The sequence below is a fragment of the Aspergillus lentulus genome (genome assembly GCF_001445615.1).
Source record: "Aspergillus lentulus DNA, contig: Alt08, strain: IFM 54703, whole genome shotgun sequence".
Taxonomy (NCBI): domain Eukaryota; kingdom Fungi; phylum Ascomycota; class Eurotiomycetes; order Eurotiales; family Aspergillaceae; genus Aspergillus; species Aspergillus lentulus.
Genome location: NW_028322118.1, coordinates 3495861 through 3512280, shown reverse-complemented (window position 1 = coordinate 3512280; position 16420 = coordinate 3495861). Strand labels below are relative to the sequence as shown.

At 51.2% G+C, this 16420-nt stretch overlaps 5 protein-coding genes across 5 annotated transcripts; 1 reads left to right on the top strand and 4 right to left on the bottom strand.

The window, feature by feature from the left end:
• Window positions 1–1963: 1963 nt before the first annotated feature.
• ALT_4354 (uncharacterized protein) lies at window positions 1964–2963 on the top strand (the record flags this gene model as incomplete). The annotated part of the gene is made up of 3 exons (XM_089599728.1): window positions 1964–2331; window positions 2667–2706; window positions 2763–2963. 3 exons carry the CDS (start codon window positions 1964–1966, stop codon window positions 2961–2963), a joined length of 609 nt encoding a protein of 202 aa, XP_089456066.1.
• A 208-nt stretch (window positions 2964–3171) lies between these two features.
• On the bottom strand, window positions 3172–4107 carry ALT_4353 (aromatic alcohol reductase; the record flags this gene model as incomplete). Its single annotated transcript, XM_033561178.1, has 1 exon — window positions 3172–4107. The coding sequence occupies one exon, from the start codon at window positions 4105–4107 to the stop codon at window positions 3172–3174; it is 936 nt and encodes a 311-aa protein (XP_033417069.1).
• Window positions 4108–4651: 544 nt separating this feature from the next.
• ALT_4352 (DUF3716 domain-containing protein) lies at window positions 4652–5793 on the bottom strand (the record flags this gene model as incomplete). The annotated part of the gene is made up of 3 exons (XM_033561177.1): window positions 4652–5225; window positions 5286–5667; window positions 5739–5793. 3 exons carry the CDS (start codon window positions 5791–5793, stop codon window positions 4652–4654), a joined length of 1011 nt encoding a protein of 336 aa, XP_033417068.1.
• A 1122-nt stretch (window positions 5794–6915) lies between these two features.
• Window positions 6916–9819, bottom strand: ALT_4351 (putative C6 transcription factor; the record flags this gene model as incomplete). Its single annotated transcript, XM_033561176.1, has 2 exons — window positions 6916–8395; window positions 8450–9819. 2 exons carry the CDS (start codon window positions 9817–9819, stop codon window positions 6916–6918), a joined length of 2850 nt encoding a protein of 949 aa, XP_033417067.1.
• A 3851-nt stretch (window positions 9820–13670) lies between these two features.
• On the bottom strand, window positions 13671–15914 carry ALT_4350 (hydrogen/calcium exchanger domain-containing protein; the record flags this gene model as incomplete). The annotated part of the gene is made up of 12 exons (XM_033561175.2): window positions 13671–13704; window positions 13757–13845; window positions 13892–13959; window positions 14008–14227; window positions 14275–14579; window positions 14626–14658; window positions 14706–14953; window positions 15006–15047; window positions 15092–15139; window positions 15184–15247; window positions 15294–15848; window positions 15911–15914. The coding sequence occupies 12 exons, from the start codon at window positions 15912–15914 to the stop codon at window positions 13671–13673; spliced, it is 1710 nt and encodes a 569-aa protein (XP_033417066.1).
• Window positions 15915–16420: the final 506 nt, after the last annotated feature.

Sequence of the window (16420 nt, the reverse complement as noted above, 5' to 3'; positions counted from 1 at the left end):
TATATGCTGGATTCCATGACAGGTTCTAGAGAGTATTTATCACAGAAGTCCAGCCTCTCCTCGTACACTATTACAGTGACGCAATAATAGTTTTAGATAGAATCTATGCCTGTTAATCCTAGCACTAGGTCTTCAGCGTACCATCGTATCATCCGAGCATGATTCAAGGCTAAATTTCTTTACATGTAGTTGAGGACTCGGACTGGCCCAAAATCCTCAGTTCGAAATAATAAGAACCTCTAAGCTATAAAAGTTTTCCTGGAAGACTTAACAGTGGGAACTTGGAAGGAAGGAAAAGGTATTAGGTTAGTAAGGATAAGGCTTCCTTATCTACTCATTCACTAAACACTGTGTCCCTCTACTTATGTTCTTCCTTGTTCAGAAGGCACTCTTGATAGGCATCATTTACTAATGTCTAGGCTTGACTTCTCATCTAACTCAAGTAAGGCAGGAGCAATATCAGCAATTCTGTTGACCATATCTATTTCTTCTCTTCTTTTCTCTTTCTCCCTTCTCTTCTTCTCCCATTATCGTCATCGCCACGTTTATCCTATGAGCATACCTTTGTGTTCTCAACCACCATGACATTGCAGCTAATGCTCGACTACTGAAATTTATAGGTAGAGGACCTCCCCCCCGGGTGCTTAATTTGCTCCGCACTCATGTCGAATCCTGCAGTGGTGCAGGCCTCCTGCCTCGAGAGTAGCGTCCCAGGCCTGTGCTTCGCTGAGTCAATCAGTGCGGCTAGCCCTCACCAGACAGTTGACCATTCCTGCGCATGAGAACGACCAGATTTAAGCCTAGGCAGAAGCCTCACTTATAAACGACCATGACAGAGACAGCGTCTATATTGGACTGCCCTTGGAAGAGAGACCTCGCCGGCCGTGTTGCCGTGCGCAGGGGACATTGAATGAACTTAAATTCAAGTCATTTCACTATGGCTTTATTCGAGGATGCTGAACGATCTCATCATTCCGGCCGCCTGCAGTGTTTCCTCAATGAAGAAATATTGTTCAAGATCTGTCCACAGTCCCCTCCTGCCCCTTCGTCCTACTAGTGACTGCCATGATAGTCATCGCGGATTGCTACCATTCAATCTACAACCATCTACACGTCACCAAGTACGAGGTGCAAGACAAAGTCTGTCGAAGAAAAAGGGTGCAGAAAGCCTTCTGCATCCATCCGTCCCTCGAAAAAGACGCAGATTCTGCTGCCCTGCTCAGCATAAGCAATGCTCTTGTTATGACTGCTACTCTAGCGGTGTGATCTCTATACGAGCTATTTGCATCTTGAAACCTCATTCTGTTCCCTGCTGCAGCCAATATTCTTACCTCGATGACCATCCTTTGATCTAATGCAAACGTGCAGGACTTGGGCGGTTCAGAGATGGATTATCTACTCTGATCGATTTTCCTTCACTTCCTTTTTTCACTTCTTTTTCTTCTTGCTATTGGCAACTATTCTTTGATCGATTTACTACTTCTCACTAGTGTTGGTTGGTATTCTATACATGTGATATGCCTCCAAAGTAGCAGTCTGACTTTCTTAAGTTATGATTTATTTGTTAAATCTCATAATAGGTTCTAGACAGCATCTATCATACTAATATACCGGTTAATATTGATGTAAAAATAGGTAGCTTTAGACCACTCTAAAGAGATAGAATATCTGCTTACTACTCCTAACAATAGGTCTCGACAACACACCGTCATACAATCAAATTAGGTATTCAAGGCTGAATTCTAAGTCATGCTTTCTTGTAGATGGCAGACATTAAATGATTATCCCTGGACCATGGGACGTGATTCAGGACTGAAAATTCTTTTTCTTTTTCCCTGGGGAGTATGAACACATGACCGTCATTATTATTGTTTGTCTACCACTCTACAACACCCAAAAGAAAAATCGTCATCCTCTTCTTGGTCCCACCTATCTCTTCTCTTCCACAACTTCATCCATCACCATGCCCACTCTGTCGAAATCCCTTCGTGGCCAACCAAAGGCCGCCATACTGGCGAAGCGCGACAAGTTCGTGGATGATCTGGATGATATCTATAACAAACTTCTGGATACACCTGATGAGTATATTGATCCGGAGTCGTATGAGAACTTCAAGATTTCCTGTAATCATCTGTACCTCTACCGCGGTGATGATGGTCGTGAGCAGGCAAATTTCGAAAGATACTTTTCTCCCATGTCCGTCAACGAGCTTCAGTCTTATCCCATCAACGAGGACGACAAAGACACGATGGAAGACTTGCAACTTGAGCAGACGCTCTGGAAGGAGCACAGAAGTCTCGATGACAGACGCCTGGATGACGCTCGGAAATTGTGCCGCATAGTTTGCAGGCGCTTTCGTTTTTCTCGAAAATTCAATGACAACGAGACATGCCTGCTTTGGATGCGTACTGGTTGGATACCAAGGTAGGATTGGTGATCACGCTTCGAGATAATGAAGGCTAATGGTTCACATTACTTACAGTGATTTCTCGAAATGTATTTTGCATGAAATTTTCGAAGACGAACTTTTCCACTCGCTTAAATGGCATCCTAATGATGCCTGGCGGGCTCGCTTTGCGCTTTCCAAGCCCCATGTGATGTTCACTTTATGACAACAAACTCCTGCGTGGAGAGGTGCTTGCTATCCTAGCAACGATCCTTACAAGGCTCACCAGCAATGAATATCAGGACCATACCGTCATTCCGGTAGGTGATCTCCCTCTTCAAACTAGCCATGTCGCAATATCGCTCATACAGCCTAGGTCCAAGTTCTGTCGTTCATGGGAGATAAACAAGCCCAGCTGCTCCAGGCATACTTTGGCGACAAAGGCCTTATTATTTACAAAAGCCATCTCCTCTCTTTCCAGGATCCGGAGGCTGCTGAGAAGTCAATGGAGTTTCTGCTGCAATTCATGGCGGGTAAACTGGTGGGAAGCACAGCCGTCACTAACTTTTACTTCTAATTTGGCATAAAAGGAGAGGTACGACAGTACGACATGTTTGCTGTGATATGAGAGTCCTTCAATTCTTGCCGTTGCATAGACCCTCATTGCCACAGATGCTTTGAGTACATACATATGGCGATCAACTGCATCCAAGCGACGAACACTGGCTTACTGAATGCCAGAAAAGGTGAAAAAAGAGCCTTTGGCTGATTGCTATCCTCTGCTATTATCCCCAGTACTTGCGCAGGAATTCCTCCACCTTGACCGGCTGGACATTGCACACCTCATTCAACACCCCCGGCACAACCGAGCCGTCTCTCGCGCAAGCCATGGCTATCTGACAGTCCATCCGCCTGAGCACATCTTCGCCAGGGATCTCCTTTAGTCTATCCTCCAGCTGCTGGACCGTCACCCGGCGCACCTCGACCTTCTTGCCAGTATACTTCTCACAAAGCCTAATCAACTCGTCGAAGTTGACGGTATCACCCGCCATCCCCAACTCCCTCCCTCCCCATTCCTCCATCTCCAGCGCAGCAGCCACAAATCTCCCCACGTCCCGGATGTCCGTCAACGTGAGCCTCGGCGACGATCCATCTTTCCTCACAGGAACAACCACATACGCCGGCTCAGCATCCAAGTGCACGAGGAACGCCCCCTCTGCGAATCCGGCCCTCGCATCTTTTTCTTTCTCGCCCCCAATCCCAATCCCCAGGTAATTCATGAACATGCCGCACGGGAACCGCGCTGCGTCGATTTGTTTTTCTTCAACCTTGCGCTTGACCGCCTCCCAGACGACATTCTTCGGCTGTAACAAATCAACCTGCGCCTGGGCCTGCTCGCGCAGTGCAAACTCCGACGGCGCGAACCGCCGACAGCCTGCTTCTATCGCGGCGTTGAGAAGGTTCAGCTGGTAGGTGATTGATTCCGGACCGGGAATGAGCACGACGCTGAGGACCGTGTCGATGTCTTTGAGTGCAGCGACGAGAGATGCATGGGATGTATAGTCCACGTAGCGGGTCTCGATGTCTTTGGGTGAAGGTTTGGGGTTGTTGGTTTGTCGGGAGAGGATGACCGGGGTCCAGTTGTTGGTGCTTGAGAGGGCGGCGAGAATGGATGCGCCCAGGGTTGGGCTGGAGCCTCCTGCGATGGCTACTTTGGGCATTTTCTTATATACATATACAATATATAGATGTCGAGATTGGTAGTTCGATGCTTTGGGTGAGATACGCGATGGGATATATAACTATGTGCTGGAAAGGATGACTCAAGCCAAGAGGAAATACGAGGTTGATGTCATTGATTCATCGAACTGCCAATGACATTAAATATCTCATCAAGCATTAACAAGAACGATTATTGTAGGATGTTCTTATAGATTCTGTGGCTTACTTGGAGTATCTGATTTTGCAAGATGAGCCAAGCGTGACAGTTAACCCTAATTCAACGACCGGACACTTCAGCCTTAGACTACTTCAACATGATAGCCCGTAATCACGATAACTCCCAATCTGAGCATTAAATGCCTCTGTCGCAACCAACTCGCAATAAACTTAAACTCCTAAGCTTGATGTCCCAAATCAGTCTCAGTTAGCAAATGGCTGTCTGGACCTGGCACTTCCAAACAAACAATAAATCACTAAAGCCCTATCCCCGAACTCTATGAACATGAGAACCGTACCCAGAGCGTAGCCCTAATCTCCAACAACTCAACTCGACTCAGCTCGACTCATCTCGTTCTCTAGAGAGCCAGCCAGCTCATCCAACTCCTCAATCCGTCTTTTGACAGCACACATATGGCGCCGAAGATCAGAATAAATGGTCTTTAGAGCGTCGGGGTCATTCCAAGACGTGGAGGTGCATGGCCAGGGCACGAGGCTACCGTCGCATTTTTTAGATTTAGAATGACAGGTTCTTTTTGTTCGGGGCTCGAGCTCAAGCTCAGGCCCAGTTGAAGAAGATGTAGATGCGGATCGCTTTCCCAGAACGCTAGTGGAAACGGGAGTGCCAGCCAGACGGCGAGACGATTCCATTTCCACCTTCGATTCGGTGAGGGCAAGTTGTCGCTGTCGCTGTTGTCCCGTGGTAGGTGCAGGTGCAGGTGCAGGTGCAGCTTTGGATGAAGTAGCCTTGCCCTTGTGGGCAGAGATGGCAGTGGTCGTGGGCGTAGGCGTGCGAGACATGGCTTGAAGAGTACCAGGCACAGGCACAGGCACAGGTAACCCCCTGAGACGACGTCCGATACCCTCACCAAATAGCAACCCACCCGCATGGAGAACAATCCTATAAGTTAAGTCTTAGCAGCTTGCAAGACAAAACAGTATGAACGTAGGTGGGACCTACAGATCCAACGTAAACATCCACTTCTTCCCCCCGGAAGCCACAAAATCCTTTCGCAACGAGCAATGCGCCTCGCGCCCATGCCAGATACAGTTCGCGCAGGCCCCGAGGCGAAGCGCATGGCGGCGGAATGCCGGGGCGCAAACGCACGATTGGAACGGTTTGTTCTTGGTCTTTATGCACAGATCGCATGCGGATCGTGGCTTGATGCCTCGCTCTTGGAGGAGCAGCGCGGAGGAGTGTGCGGTTGTTTCGAGAGGTCTGATGACTGGTTCTTGTCCTTGGCCTTGGCCTTCCCAGTTGGAATTCCAGTCGACCTTGCGGACCACGTCCATGAGTTTGACGACGCTGAGGTCGGTCATGGTTAGTTGGCCGTTTAGAGTGGCTGATCGTAGTGAGTGGTCGGTATGCGCTGCTGTAGAGTAGAATAGAACGAACAGAAAGAAGCTTACTTACTCTTCTTAGCCTCTGCAATTGCTGCTTTGCGGAGCTCCATGTAATCCACGTCCATTTTCTCGTGTGCAAGGGTGAGCTTGAGCGTACTGCTTGATGTGCACTGTATGTAGTTATATGAAGGAGATAAGAAAGTCAGATGATGGTGAGTGTGACATTTATACTGAACAGAACTGGATGAGGCCATTCACTGCAATTGATAGCGAACCTCTCAACAAGAGGCATATACCGGCAACTTCCATTATGTTTTGCAGGTTAATTCGACTGTCTTGATTTGTCCTTGTAATTGTCTGTTATATCAACGCACCGTCTCAGAGTTTCAAGATTTGATCCAGAGGGTACCTTGATATTGCTCCTCTATATATCCTTGTGTACTACGTTCCAGGAGGCCTGATCCGCTCATGTTGAAGGTCAAAGAAGCTCAGCTAAGACAATTCTTGGGACAATATCTGCATGTCGATCTCAAGGAAGCCCACAAAACTGACAATCAGGATCCCATCTCCTACGAAGCTCCTTCAATCAGCTCTCATTCTCGTGCGTCCAGTACCGGTCAGGTCTCAGAGAAAAATCCAAGTCGCCTATATACGCCTCAACCCCATATGGCCTGATTGTGTCCATAACAAGCACAACCACGACTGACACCTCTCTTCGTCCGCCCAGCCCGCATACATTGCAAAATAATAGTCCGACTGCCAGCTGAACGCCATATCAGATAGCGTCCCCTTCCTAGTCGGTGTAATCGGGCACCAGAATGCGTAGCTGTCGCGACTGATGATGATTGATATTAGTTCCGGGGTGATATGGACACACTACGACGAGTATTCCGTACAGCCGGCTGTGAGTGCATACAAGTATGATCAACTACTCTGTCAAAAGGGTGGGTCATGAATATGTTGAAGATTAAACTGCTACCAATACTAGACCAACGCCGCGCTCACAGAGATCCCGACAGAAACTCACAAGTAACTTTCGCTTGCGCCAGTTCCGAAAAACCACAATTGCCATACCATACCATGGCTTTTACCCGAAACCCAAGCATACCCGCAGTTCGTACGCTAGACCACCAGGGTGGTCGCACCATCGCAAAGAAAGACACATAATCATACAGTACATGAGACGTACAATATAGTACAACAAAGGAGCATAAGAGAGAGAGAAAGAAAAAAATGAGGCGAAGGCACTACCGCGAGAATTCACTCCAGACGGTACTCAACCAACCAGAAGGAATGCCAACCTCGGATGGCATCATGCTGGATAGCTGGTCATAGTCGCATCCCTCCAGGAATGCGACAACATCATCCCCGCCGAGGCTGGTCGACCACATGACGTTGGAGACACCGCCTTCAAATCCGTCAACCGTCACCGGGGGCGAGGCCGCAGGATGATTGACGGTTCCCGGCGGGGGCAGCAGTGGCAGGCCATGCGAGGTCGCCTGGTTGATCGGGGGCAGCGACTGCGAGTACGGCCCTTGTTGGCGAGAGAGCCACGTGTTCAATGGCTGGAGACGATTAGAGGACGGCACTTGGCCATACTGTGACGGGGGAGCCCCTGTAGAAGGAGCAAGAGACGGGAGGTTCGGCGAGGAGGTGCCGTAGAGAGGACCGTCGGGATGGTGCTGTAGCGACGGGAGCGAATACGGCGACTGCGACTGCAAGGCCCGCGGAGGCAACGGCAGGCTGGGCCGCCGCTCGGCATCCGGTCCAGGCAGAGGGAGGCCAGGGCTGTTGATGGGAACCCACGACTCGCGTCGGCCACCGGCACCCTCGAGACCAGACTCGGCCGTCTCGCCGGGGTCACTGCGGACTGCGTTGCTTCCCGCATCACTGACGTTGGTCGCCCGGTCGGCCCCGTCATCGTCGGCATTGGTCTCCGGCAGCCGATCCTCGATGCTGCCAAAGTCGAGGAACAGCTTTTCAAGTAACTTGAACTCCTCGAGGCCACCTCCGGCACCGCCCTCCCGTACTGGACGGATTCCGTTGGTATGTGGGTCCAGAGCGTCCAGTCGAGAGTGGCGTCGGAAGTCGCGCTTCACTTTGGAAAAGTAGCTGTGCAGTCGGTTCAGCGTGCGGAACCATCCATTGGCCATCTTCAAGCGAGACCGCATATCTCGCAAGATGTCGAGAGCCTTGCCAGTTTGCACCTGGCCGTGGGTTCCATCCGTGGCACCGGGCTTGAGACTCAACGATCCCTCCAGGTCCATGTGCGAAAAGTGGGAGGCATACACGCCGAGAAAGGCCGCATTGTAGATGGCAAACCCGACCAGTGGATTTTCAACAAGAACACCGCGCTCCTGGCAGGTTACCACGAGGTCCAACATCTGTCGGGCGGCCCGGAACAGTTCACGCGCACTGTCCCTCCAGAACCCATCCGGCGCCCCTGACCTCTCGCCGGGGAACAGTGGCTCGTCCAGGGGACCGATGGGCTCGTTGCACCGGACAGGAAGGAATGGAATGTAGGCGCGATGCAAGACAATGACGGAGAGAAAATACACCACATGCATGACGGTGTACGACGCCAGCTTGTTCTTGTACATGATATGGGTGTCGGTATTTCGAGGTGAGTATTGCAGATTGCGCGAGAGTCCGTCCTGGAACTCGCCCAGCATCGTCCGCAGTTTCGAAAACCTAGAGTCGATATGCCAGGGAGGAAGTTGTTCCGTTCTGCCAAATGTTAGTTTTGCGTGATACTACGGAGGATGGCGGATTGATGCATACCTTCGTCCACCCGCACAAGACCACTTGGCGATACTCCCCCAGATCCGAACGATGCGAATGACCCGGCTCAGCACCGACTCCTCCGCCCCAATCTCCCATCGGTCGATCTCATCCTCGCTCGAGTCTTTTCGTCGAGAGATCGGAGACCACGGCTTGTTGTCCGGAGGGACATTGTTGGGCAGTTTGTCATCGCTGAAGCCTCCGATACTCTGGCGAATGCTGGGAATTTGCATACCCTGCGAGCCGAAGCTCTGCGGGCGACGGGCGGACGGCTCGTTCAGACGGGACGTTCGGACGCGCTCTCCAAACGCAAACGCGTTGTCGCTAGGCAGCTGAATGCCGAGTTCCTTGACCCGAATCATGCGGGGACGATATTTACCGCTGCTGAGACAGCGGTCGAGGATGAAGCAGGCCCAAAAGGTTCGTCGCTTAGTCTCCAGGGCGATCACATCGTCGGACGTCTGCTCCTTGGGTTCCGGACCGCGCCGCACGCCAAAGAGCTCCGCCTCGGCTTTGAGAGCGGGCGATCGGGGGCCCTCGCGAGAGAAGAGCTCATTCTCCAGCTCAAACGGCAGTCCCATGGCCTGCGACAGCCGAATCGCCATGCCGACATATAGCCAGGCACTCTTGCCGCGGCACATGCCCCATTCGTGAAGTGCGAGCATCAGCAGCGCCTGCACGCGTGTGAGATCGGGGATCGCCAGACTGGCGCCATCGACGCCGGCCAGCCGGCTACGCAGCGCTGCCGCATAGAATTCGGATGCGACGAGAGGGTTCGAAGGGTTGCCCGGGGAGGAGGGCGAGTGGTAGGCGACCAGATGAGGGTGGAAGCGAGCAGTAAGCGCGAGGACTCCGAGAGGAATGAGAGGATTGGGTTCCGTTCTGGGGGCGGGCGGACTTTGTGGGGCGTCTCGGTTGTTTTCGGAGTTGGTGACATTGTTGGACGATGTGGCCCCGGAGAGCTGTCGAATCTGACCGAGGAAGGAGGCGGGATGTAGAAAGGGCAGGATGAAGGCGTAATGCGACTGGAAAAGATCAAAGACGGCCTCCCAGACCTTGACGGTCAGCACGGACGAGTCGAGCACCTCCAGCGAGGCTTTGGCTGCATCTTTGGCCGCAGACGAGGACACGCCGACGGCCTTGCGGGAGCGCTGTCGCTTGGGGCTATCCCAATCGCCGTTGCGATCCTCCCCATCGGCCATGGCGGCAATGTCTCGTTTGGCGGCACCACCGCCCACGCCGATGGCCGGGGTGGGATATACACAGTCTCGACCGGACGACTCGCATGCACGACAGGTGGTGTCGATACCGGCATTGACGCATTTGATCTTGCTCCGCCGGCACCGAGCGCAAGCTATACTCGATCGCATGTTGGTGATGTGGTAGAAGAGGCGATTTAGGTTAGGAAAGGCGTGGCAGACACCGTCTGCTGTCAGCCGGTGTCTTTGCGTTCAAGTCTCCGGTCTCTCAGCGGATTTCGAATTGGCCCCAGAGCGGCGGCTCGAAGGATGATGAAACAATCCGATAACCGACTAGAATCGCATGGATTTAGCCATGATTCGATATTTCGAAATGGCCAACTGGCAACTGTGACTAACCTTGGACGTAAATTCCGGTGCACAGCACTGGAGATAGAACGCTCTGACAGCCGATAGAACGGGATAATAGGACGAAAGCGGTTAATAGATCAACCAGGCGTAGTGAAGTGATGTGCGACCAGGATAGAGATCAGCTGAATTATGGTCGACGAGTCAAGGTGGGAGAGGTGTCGTGTAGAGTGCGACAGGCAAGGAAGCGAAGCTGGAAGCAAGGAAGGCGAGTAGGGACCATTCAACATGGGCGACGGGCGGAATAAGCGGAGTGTGGGGGAGCAGGAATGCCAGACAGAAAATCGGGGCACCGGACCGGCAACGCGACGTGAAAAGGAAACAAAGGAAAGAAATCGGGTAGAGACGGGATTGGAGGATTCGTCAGGATATACGCGAGAACGGAGTATTAGGAAGTAAGAGGATAGGTAATAATAGTCCGTAGGAAGGGTTACGGGGGAAGAGGAGAGGAAGAGAGAAAAAGAGGAAAGGAAGAGACCAGAGGAAGGAAATGGGTTCAGATGATGAATGTGTGTCGTTTCGTTGACCTCCGACACCCACAGAAGGGGAAAAAAAGGAAAAAAGCGACGAATCCCCGGATAGTTCCCAGTTCCCACAGCATCAAATCAACAGCGACAAGTTACAACATCCGCATTTCAGCAAATTGCGGAGGCCCGACGCTGGTCTTAGTCTGGCGGTTTAAGCGGGCGGTGTTAATCCGGAGACTGCAGCGCCCCCAGCTTGCTACTTTCCCGAGTGCCGAGATCCTGCAATAGCCTCCAGTACACAACACATACGGTTTGAATAGTTATAATTTAACTAGATAGTAGCTTCTAGATTAATAGTCTACTCGTTATATATTCACCTTTGAAGTTATTGATAAACTGCAGCGAAGAATACAGATTCCAGGCGTACGGCCAGTACGGGCTAGTCCAGGCTGTCCAGCCATCGGGACGGCGAACAGGCCCAGTCGCCTCTTTTCGCGGGGGGCATTAGTTCGCCTCTCCGACCGACAGCAGCCTTGAGATCCAAAAACAAAATATACTTCAATAATATCCTCCTACAGATTTCAACCTATTTAAAAGTAACATCGATGCTGTCTACTCCAACACGTACAGCTTACATTTCTTTTATTTACCCTTCTCCCCCATGTCAAATGAACATATCGGCACACCCAGGACGGACCGAAGAAGCCGGCTACCAGCAGGGTGGTGGAACAGCATGGAGTAATATTACCTAACAATCCATCCACCATCCGGTCATCTTCCGTACGGTTACACGGTAAAATGGCTAATTCTGTCTCCAGTGTCCATGTGGCTGCTGGCTATGATAGATCGATTCAGTAATCAAGCTAGCGGACGATTTATCCTATAATATCTATCATTTCTTCTTTTCTGGTGGTCTAACAAGTAATATGGAATACAAGTATGCCCAATCCCGTGCCGATCGGTCCTTGTGTCTGACATGGGCTGCGACTAGCCTACTGTCTTGCAGTGTCATTGTGGGCGTGGATGGCATGGAGGCTACCTACGGAGAATTCAACACGGGGTTACTTCCGAGGATCCAGTTGACGGTAATGGTAACACTGTCCGACCTGAATTTCTTTTCTGTAGACTACATCACAAGGAAGGCGAACCACGAAAAGAAAGAAAAACAAAAATGAGGGGAAACGGCACAATCACATTACCATCCATTCCGTAGAACCTCGGGTAGACATTCTCTGCCCGTTACCTCAGGATGGCTTCATTTTCGTCGCGTCGGGATGGGTTGGAGAGTTGGAGACTTCCCTGGGACGTGGGAAGTTGTCCGACTCGTCGACCGTGTGATGGGTTCTTTTTTCATGACTAACGGAAATCTGGGCCCTGAGTTGGGCCCCTGCATTGGGCCTTCCCCGCGGGGAGTGTCCCAGTCCACTGTCTACATATCAGTCAATCATACTCTGTAGAAGATGACCAGTCACGAGATTAAAGGTTACAGATGAATACTACCTCAATTTCGGCACTGTGCATCCATTCGTTGACACACTGTCTTGAATACTTCTCTTTAACTGACCGCTGACTGCTAGGGACATGCGCAGGATACCTACCTACCCTCCGACCGACAGTCGGGTGCCTCCTCCGCACCCGGGCGGCAACTGCAGGAGCCTACACCCTACACTTCCAGCAAGTCCCAAGTCACAGATTTTAACCGGCCATGTTTACTGTGGACTCATCCCGTGGCCGCTCTTCGGGCTTAGCCGATGTCCATGATTGGTTCTCTGCTCCCCCATGTCCTTCTCACCCGAGGCACAAGCGAACCGATGAACCCCGCAATCTCACATTCATCCTATGATTTCGTGCAAGGACCTTGCCTCTCTACGAGCGCTTGTGATATACCTTAATGGAAGCACATGCTACAGTTCCAACCAAGGACATGGAATAGCTTACAAATGATTATCTACCCTAGGTACCATCTAGCAACCAGGTACGATAGGAAATGCCCGGCGAATCATCGGAGAATGCCCGATCAATCCCACACCCGGCTATTCTATTCTACTTACTTAGTATTTAATATCTAGCGGCTATTGCACCTATGAATGGAGGAAAAATTCTAATCTGTGAGATTTAGCAACGGGGCTTCTCAATTCGGCAAAATAGAGCGCAACTGCAAGCTGAGGCTGAGGCTGAGGCACCCGACAACCCATCCATAGGTGTCACCTGCTCGGATGTTGGCCAGTGAAGTCACCTCTGGATACAGGGTCACGTAGCTTACCGCAGTTGAAGTCCCTTACTCAAGGCGCAAATCGCAACTCTTACCTACTTTACTTCACAGATTAGTTAATCCCTGGTATGGTTACATAGTCAACCCCAGCGAGAGCTGACCTCCATCTAATCCTAGTCCTATTACCTACCTACTACCCACGCAAGTAGTCCTTCCCTCCATACTCATAGGTACTTGTCCAGCATCAACCATAACGACAGCCACTGAGTCCACCTGTCCTGTCTCCTCCGATTTCCCCGAGATTGGGGTGCAAGTAGCCACGATGCAATAACCGCCAGCATCTGATTCGTTGCTCTGCGCCACGGCTCGTGGACGGGTTCAGCTGGACCAATGGGGGGTTTGGACTGGCAGATAGGTATACAGTAGACCCGTTGTATTGTCCCTCATACTGCTACTTTTATGAAAGTACAAGTGTCTGGGGTTCGGCGCATGAGTATCTGCATAGTACACTAGACTATTTGACTTCACCTGAAGTCATATTGATATGTAGTATTGATAGCATAACTAAGTGAATAGATGGCAGCCAAGCCAGGCAGTCTCCCTGAAGAGTTGCCTAACGGGTACCTGGTGCCTGGTGGCTGTGTCGCACTAGCCTAGCCTAGCTTATGAGGCTGGTCTACTGCTGTGCCGGTATGGGCTTGGTTCTAATTATCATGTTCGAGTTCTTGTAGCCTCTGTATCGATGTTATTTGTTTATATTTGTGGTTCGGGTTTGTAGCCGGGTAGTGACAACTGTTGATGCCTATATATCCATGCTGAGTACTCAATTAAGCGACTTGATTGAACATTAACTAAAGATTGGATAATAGCTCCAAGAACATGAAAGGGTATCTTCCCAACGTATGTGAATGAGTGAGTCCGTATAACGTATGATATTAAGCAGCTTGCTCGGTCTTGTTGGGATAGAACCTGCAGACAAAATTAGCCGAGTACTTTCAATGCAAATAATGAGGATACATACCATGCAGCCACGGCGATAATCAAATACATCATCATCAGCAGCACACCCTCGAGCCAGTGCGATTTGCCATCGGCAATGAGATAGTTCACCTAAGGAATTAGCGTCACCATAAAAAAGGTCTGGCGATAGACGTACCAGTAAGACAGAGACGAAGAGCAGGATTACTTGGAACGCATCGAAATACAAGGTCATATTCTCGAGTCCTTTGCCAGTCAGTCAGGTCAGGAAAGTAATCGAGGAATAGAACATACCCATAATCCATCCAATCACAATAATCAACGGTAGAACCAGCAGAGCAATCTGCATGCTTGACCCCACGGCCACGCCGATAGCCAGATCCATCTTGTCCTTGCACGCCACCGTCACCGCGGTGGCGTGCTCGGCCGCATTACCCACGATAGGAAGCAGGATCAGTCCGACGAATGTCTTCGAGATGCCGCCGCGTTCCGTAAGGGCGTCAATGGAACCAACCTGGACAGTCAGTCGAGCCCTGACACTGAATGATGCACCAGACTTACCATAAATTCGGCGCACAATGCGACAAAGGTGGTGGAGATGGCCAGCGTCAGGACGGCAACCCAGATGCTGAGCTGCGGCTGTTCCTCGTCGTCCTCCTCGTGGATTTTCATCTGCTGCGCGTTCTGACCGCCCATGGTGGCCGTCATCTTGCCAATCTGGGCCAGGCCGCGACTGGCGTCACCTTCCGACACCTTTTGGCGTCGCTTCTCGACCTTGGGGCTGGGCCGGTTGTAGATCTCAGTGTGCGACTTGAGCTGGAAGAAGAGGTAGCATCCGTAGACGAAGAGCAAGATGATACTGGTGCCTGCGTTTGTCAGCGACAGTCGTCTGCGCATGGCCAGCAATCTTACCTCGCGACAACGGGGCGATTCCCACGGTTCCGGCTGCAAGAGTCAGTGAACGTCCTTGATATTTGGCCCAATTGACGCACCGCCAGACCACGCGTGGAACGCGGTAGGAATAATCAGACTGGCCACCGCCAGTGCCAAAAGACTGGCTGCTGTCTGCGCGACAACCGGGTTGAAGTGTTGCTCGAGGCGGTTGACACCGCCGAAAAAGAAACACATGCCCATGACCAGCAGCAGATTCGACAGCATACTGCCTATAAGTGATGTTTGAACAATAAGAACCTCCTTATCGACCAAGGCGATAATGGCGACGATCAACTCGACCGCATTACTATTATTGTCAGTCTGTCTCGTGTCTGGTTCTCCAGTGATTGAACACCTACCCGAATGATGCATTCAGCAGACCCCCAATCGTTTCACCAGTCCTGGACACGTCAGCTTGGTCCTCTACACCCGGAAATAGACATACCGTATGGCGATTTCTTCCGTGGCATAACTCAACAGGGCCGCAAGAGGTCTGGATATGTCAGCCGAGTCCAGACCTGGGATAGAGATACATACATAATAGCAATAAAGTTCACTACAAAGACGGCCACCGGATCGACGTCGACGTAATTCAGCGCAACTGAAATTGTCAGTGAGAACTCAGACTCGTCATATCTGCAACTCACTTCCAACTGGCGCCGCAATCAAGAGGAGGTTTATCCAAGAGTTAAAAAGGGTCGCTTTGAGCTGGCCAACGGCGGTAAACTTTTGCTTGTCAGGCACGTCCTTCCCCTCCTCCATTGAAGATAGGGCATCCCCATCCTCAGACCGACTCCCATAGCCGCTCATAAAGGTCTTTCTCTTCCGAGGTTTTCCTTCAGGGGTCTCATCCTGCCCTTCTTGGTTGGAGACGTTGATGGGTTCGTGGCTGCGCATCGATGGTTCGGGCTCCGATTTCTCTGCACTTTCTGCTCGGTGAAGACCGTCGGTTCCTGACGACTCTGGCGGGAAGGTATCTGCGTGCTCTGGACCGGCCAGGCCTTCGGTCATGTCCCTCCGTCGCCGTCTTTCCTCCGACATGCGCACCTCCCCCGCCGTGCGGACGGGAGCGAGTCCGCTCTCCATCTGATAGGAATTGGACCGTCGCGGCCGTGCTCTGAACTTTTTGAAGGGATTGTGGTTCGATGGCTCGCCTTCCTGGTCGTACCAGGCCAGATTCCTGGCTTGACGGCGGTAGATGTCTGGGCGCCGAGACACATTAGTGGGGAGCGCACTTGGCACAGCACATCAGGGTCAGACTTACGCATGATGTTCTTGTTCTAGAAGTCAGGTAATTCTGGAAAGATTGATAATGATACTGCAGCAGTCAAGGTATTAGGATGATGTTCAAGAAGTGCGGGATGCAAGATGCGAAACGGCAGCGGGAACAGCGGTGCCGAACAAAGCCAATCCTGACAGGGTTGTTCTTTTCATCAACTTAAAAACAAGTCAAGGATCTTGCGAATGACATACAGTATATTGACGTGGACCACTCGTGGCTAGGTAGAGATCGCAGTTGACGAAATGTGGCGCGTACCTCAGCGCTCAGCCCCAATGGCCAACAAGACTTACGACAAGATGGCTTGGAAGGGACAAGCTTTGGACAAGAATAGCTGTCAAATAAATGGGTCGCGGTAGCAGATTGGAAAGGAACGAATACGGCCAATTGAACGATTGAGAAAAAGGAGTGACAGGGTTCTTGCAGGCTCTCGTTCAACCAGCGAGCAACACAGTACCCAAAGAGTTTCAATCTGAAAGGAGTGATGGTGTACAC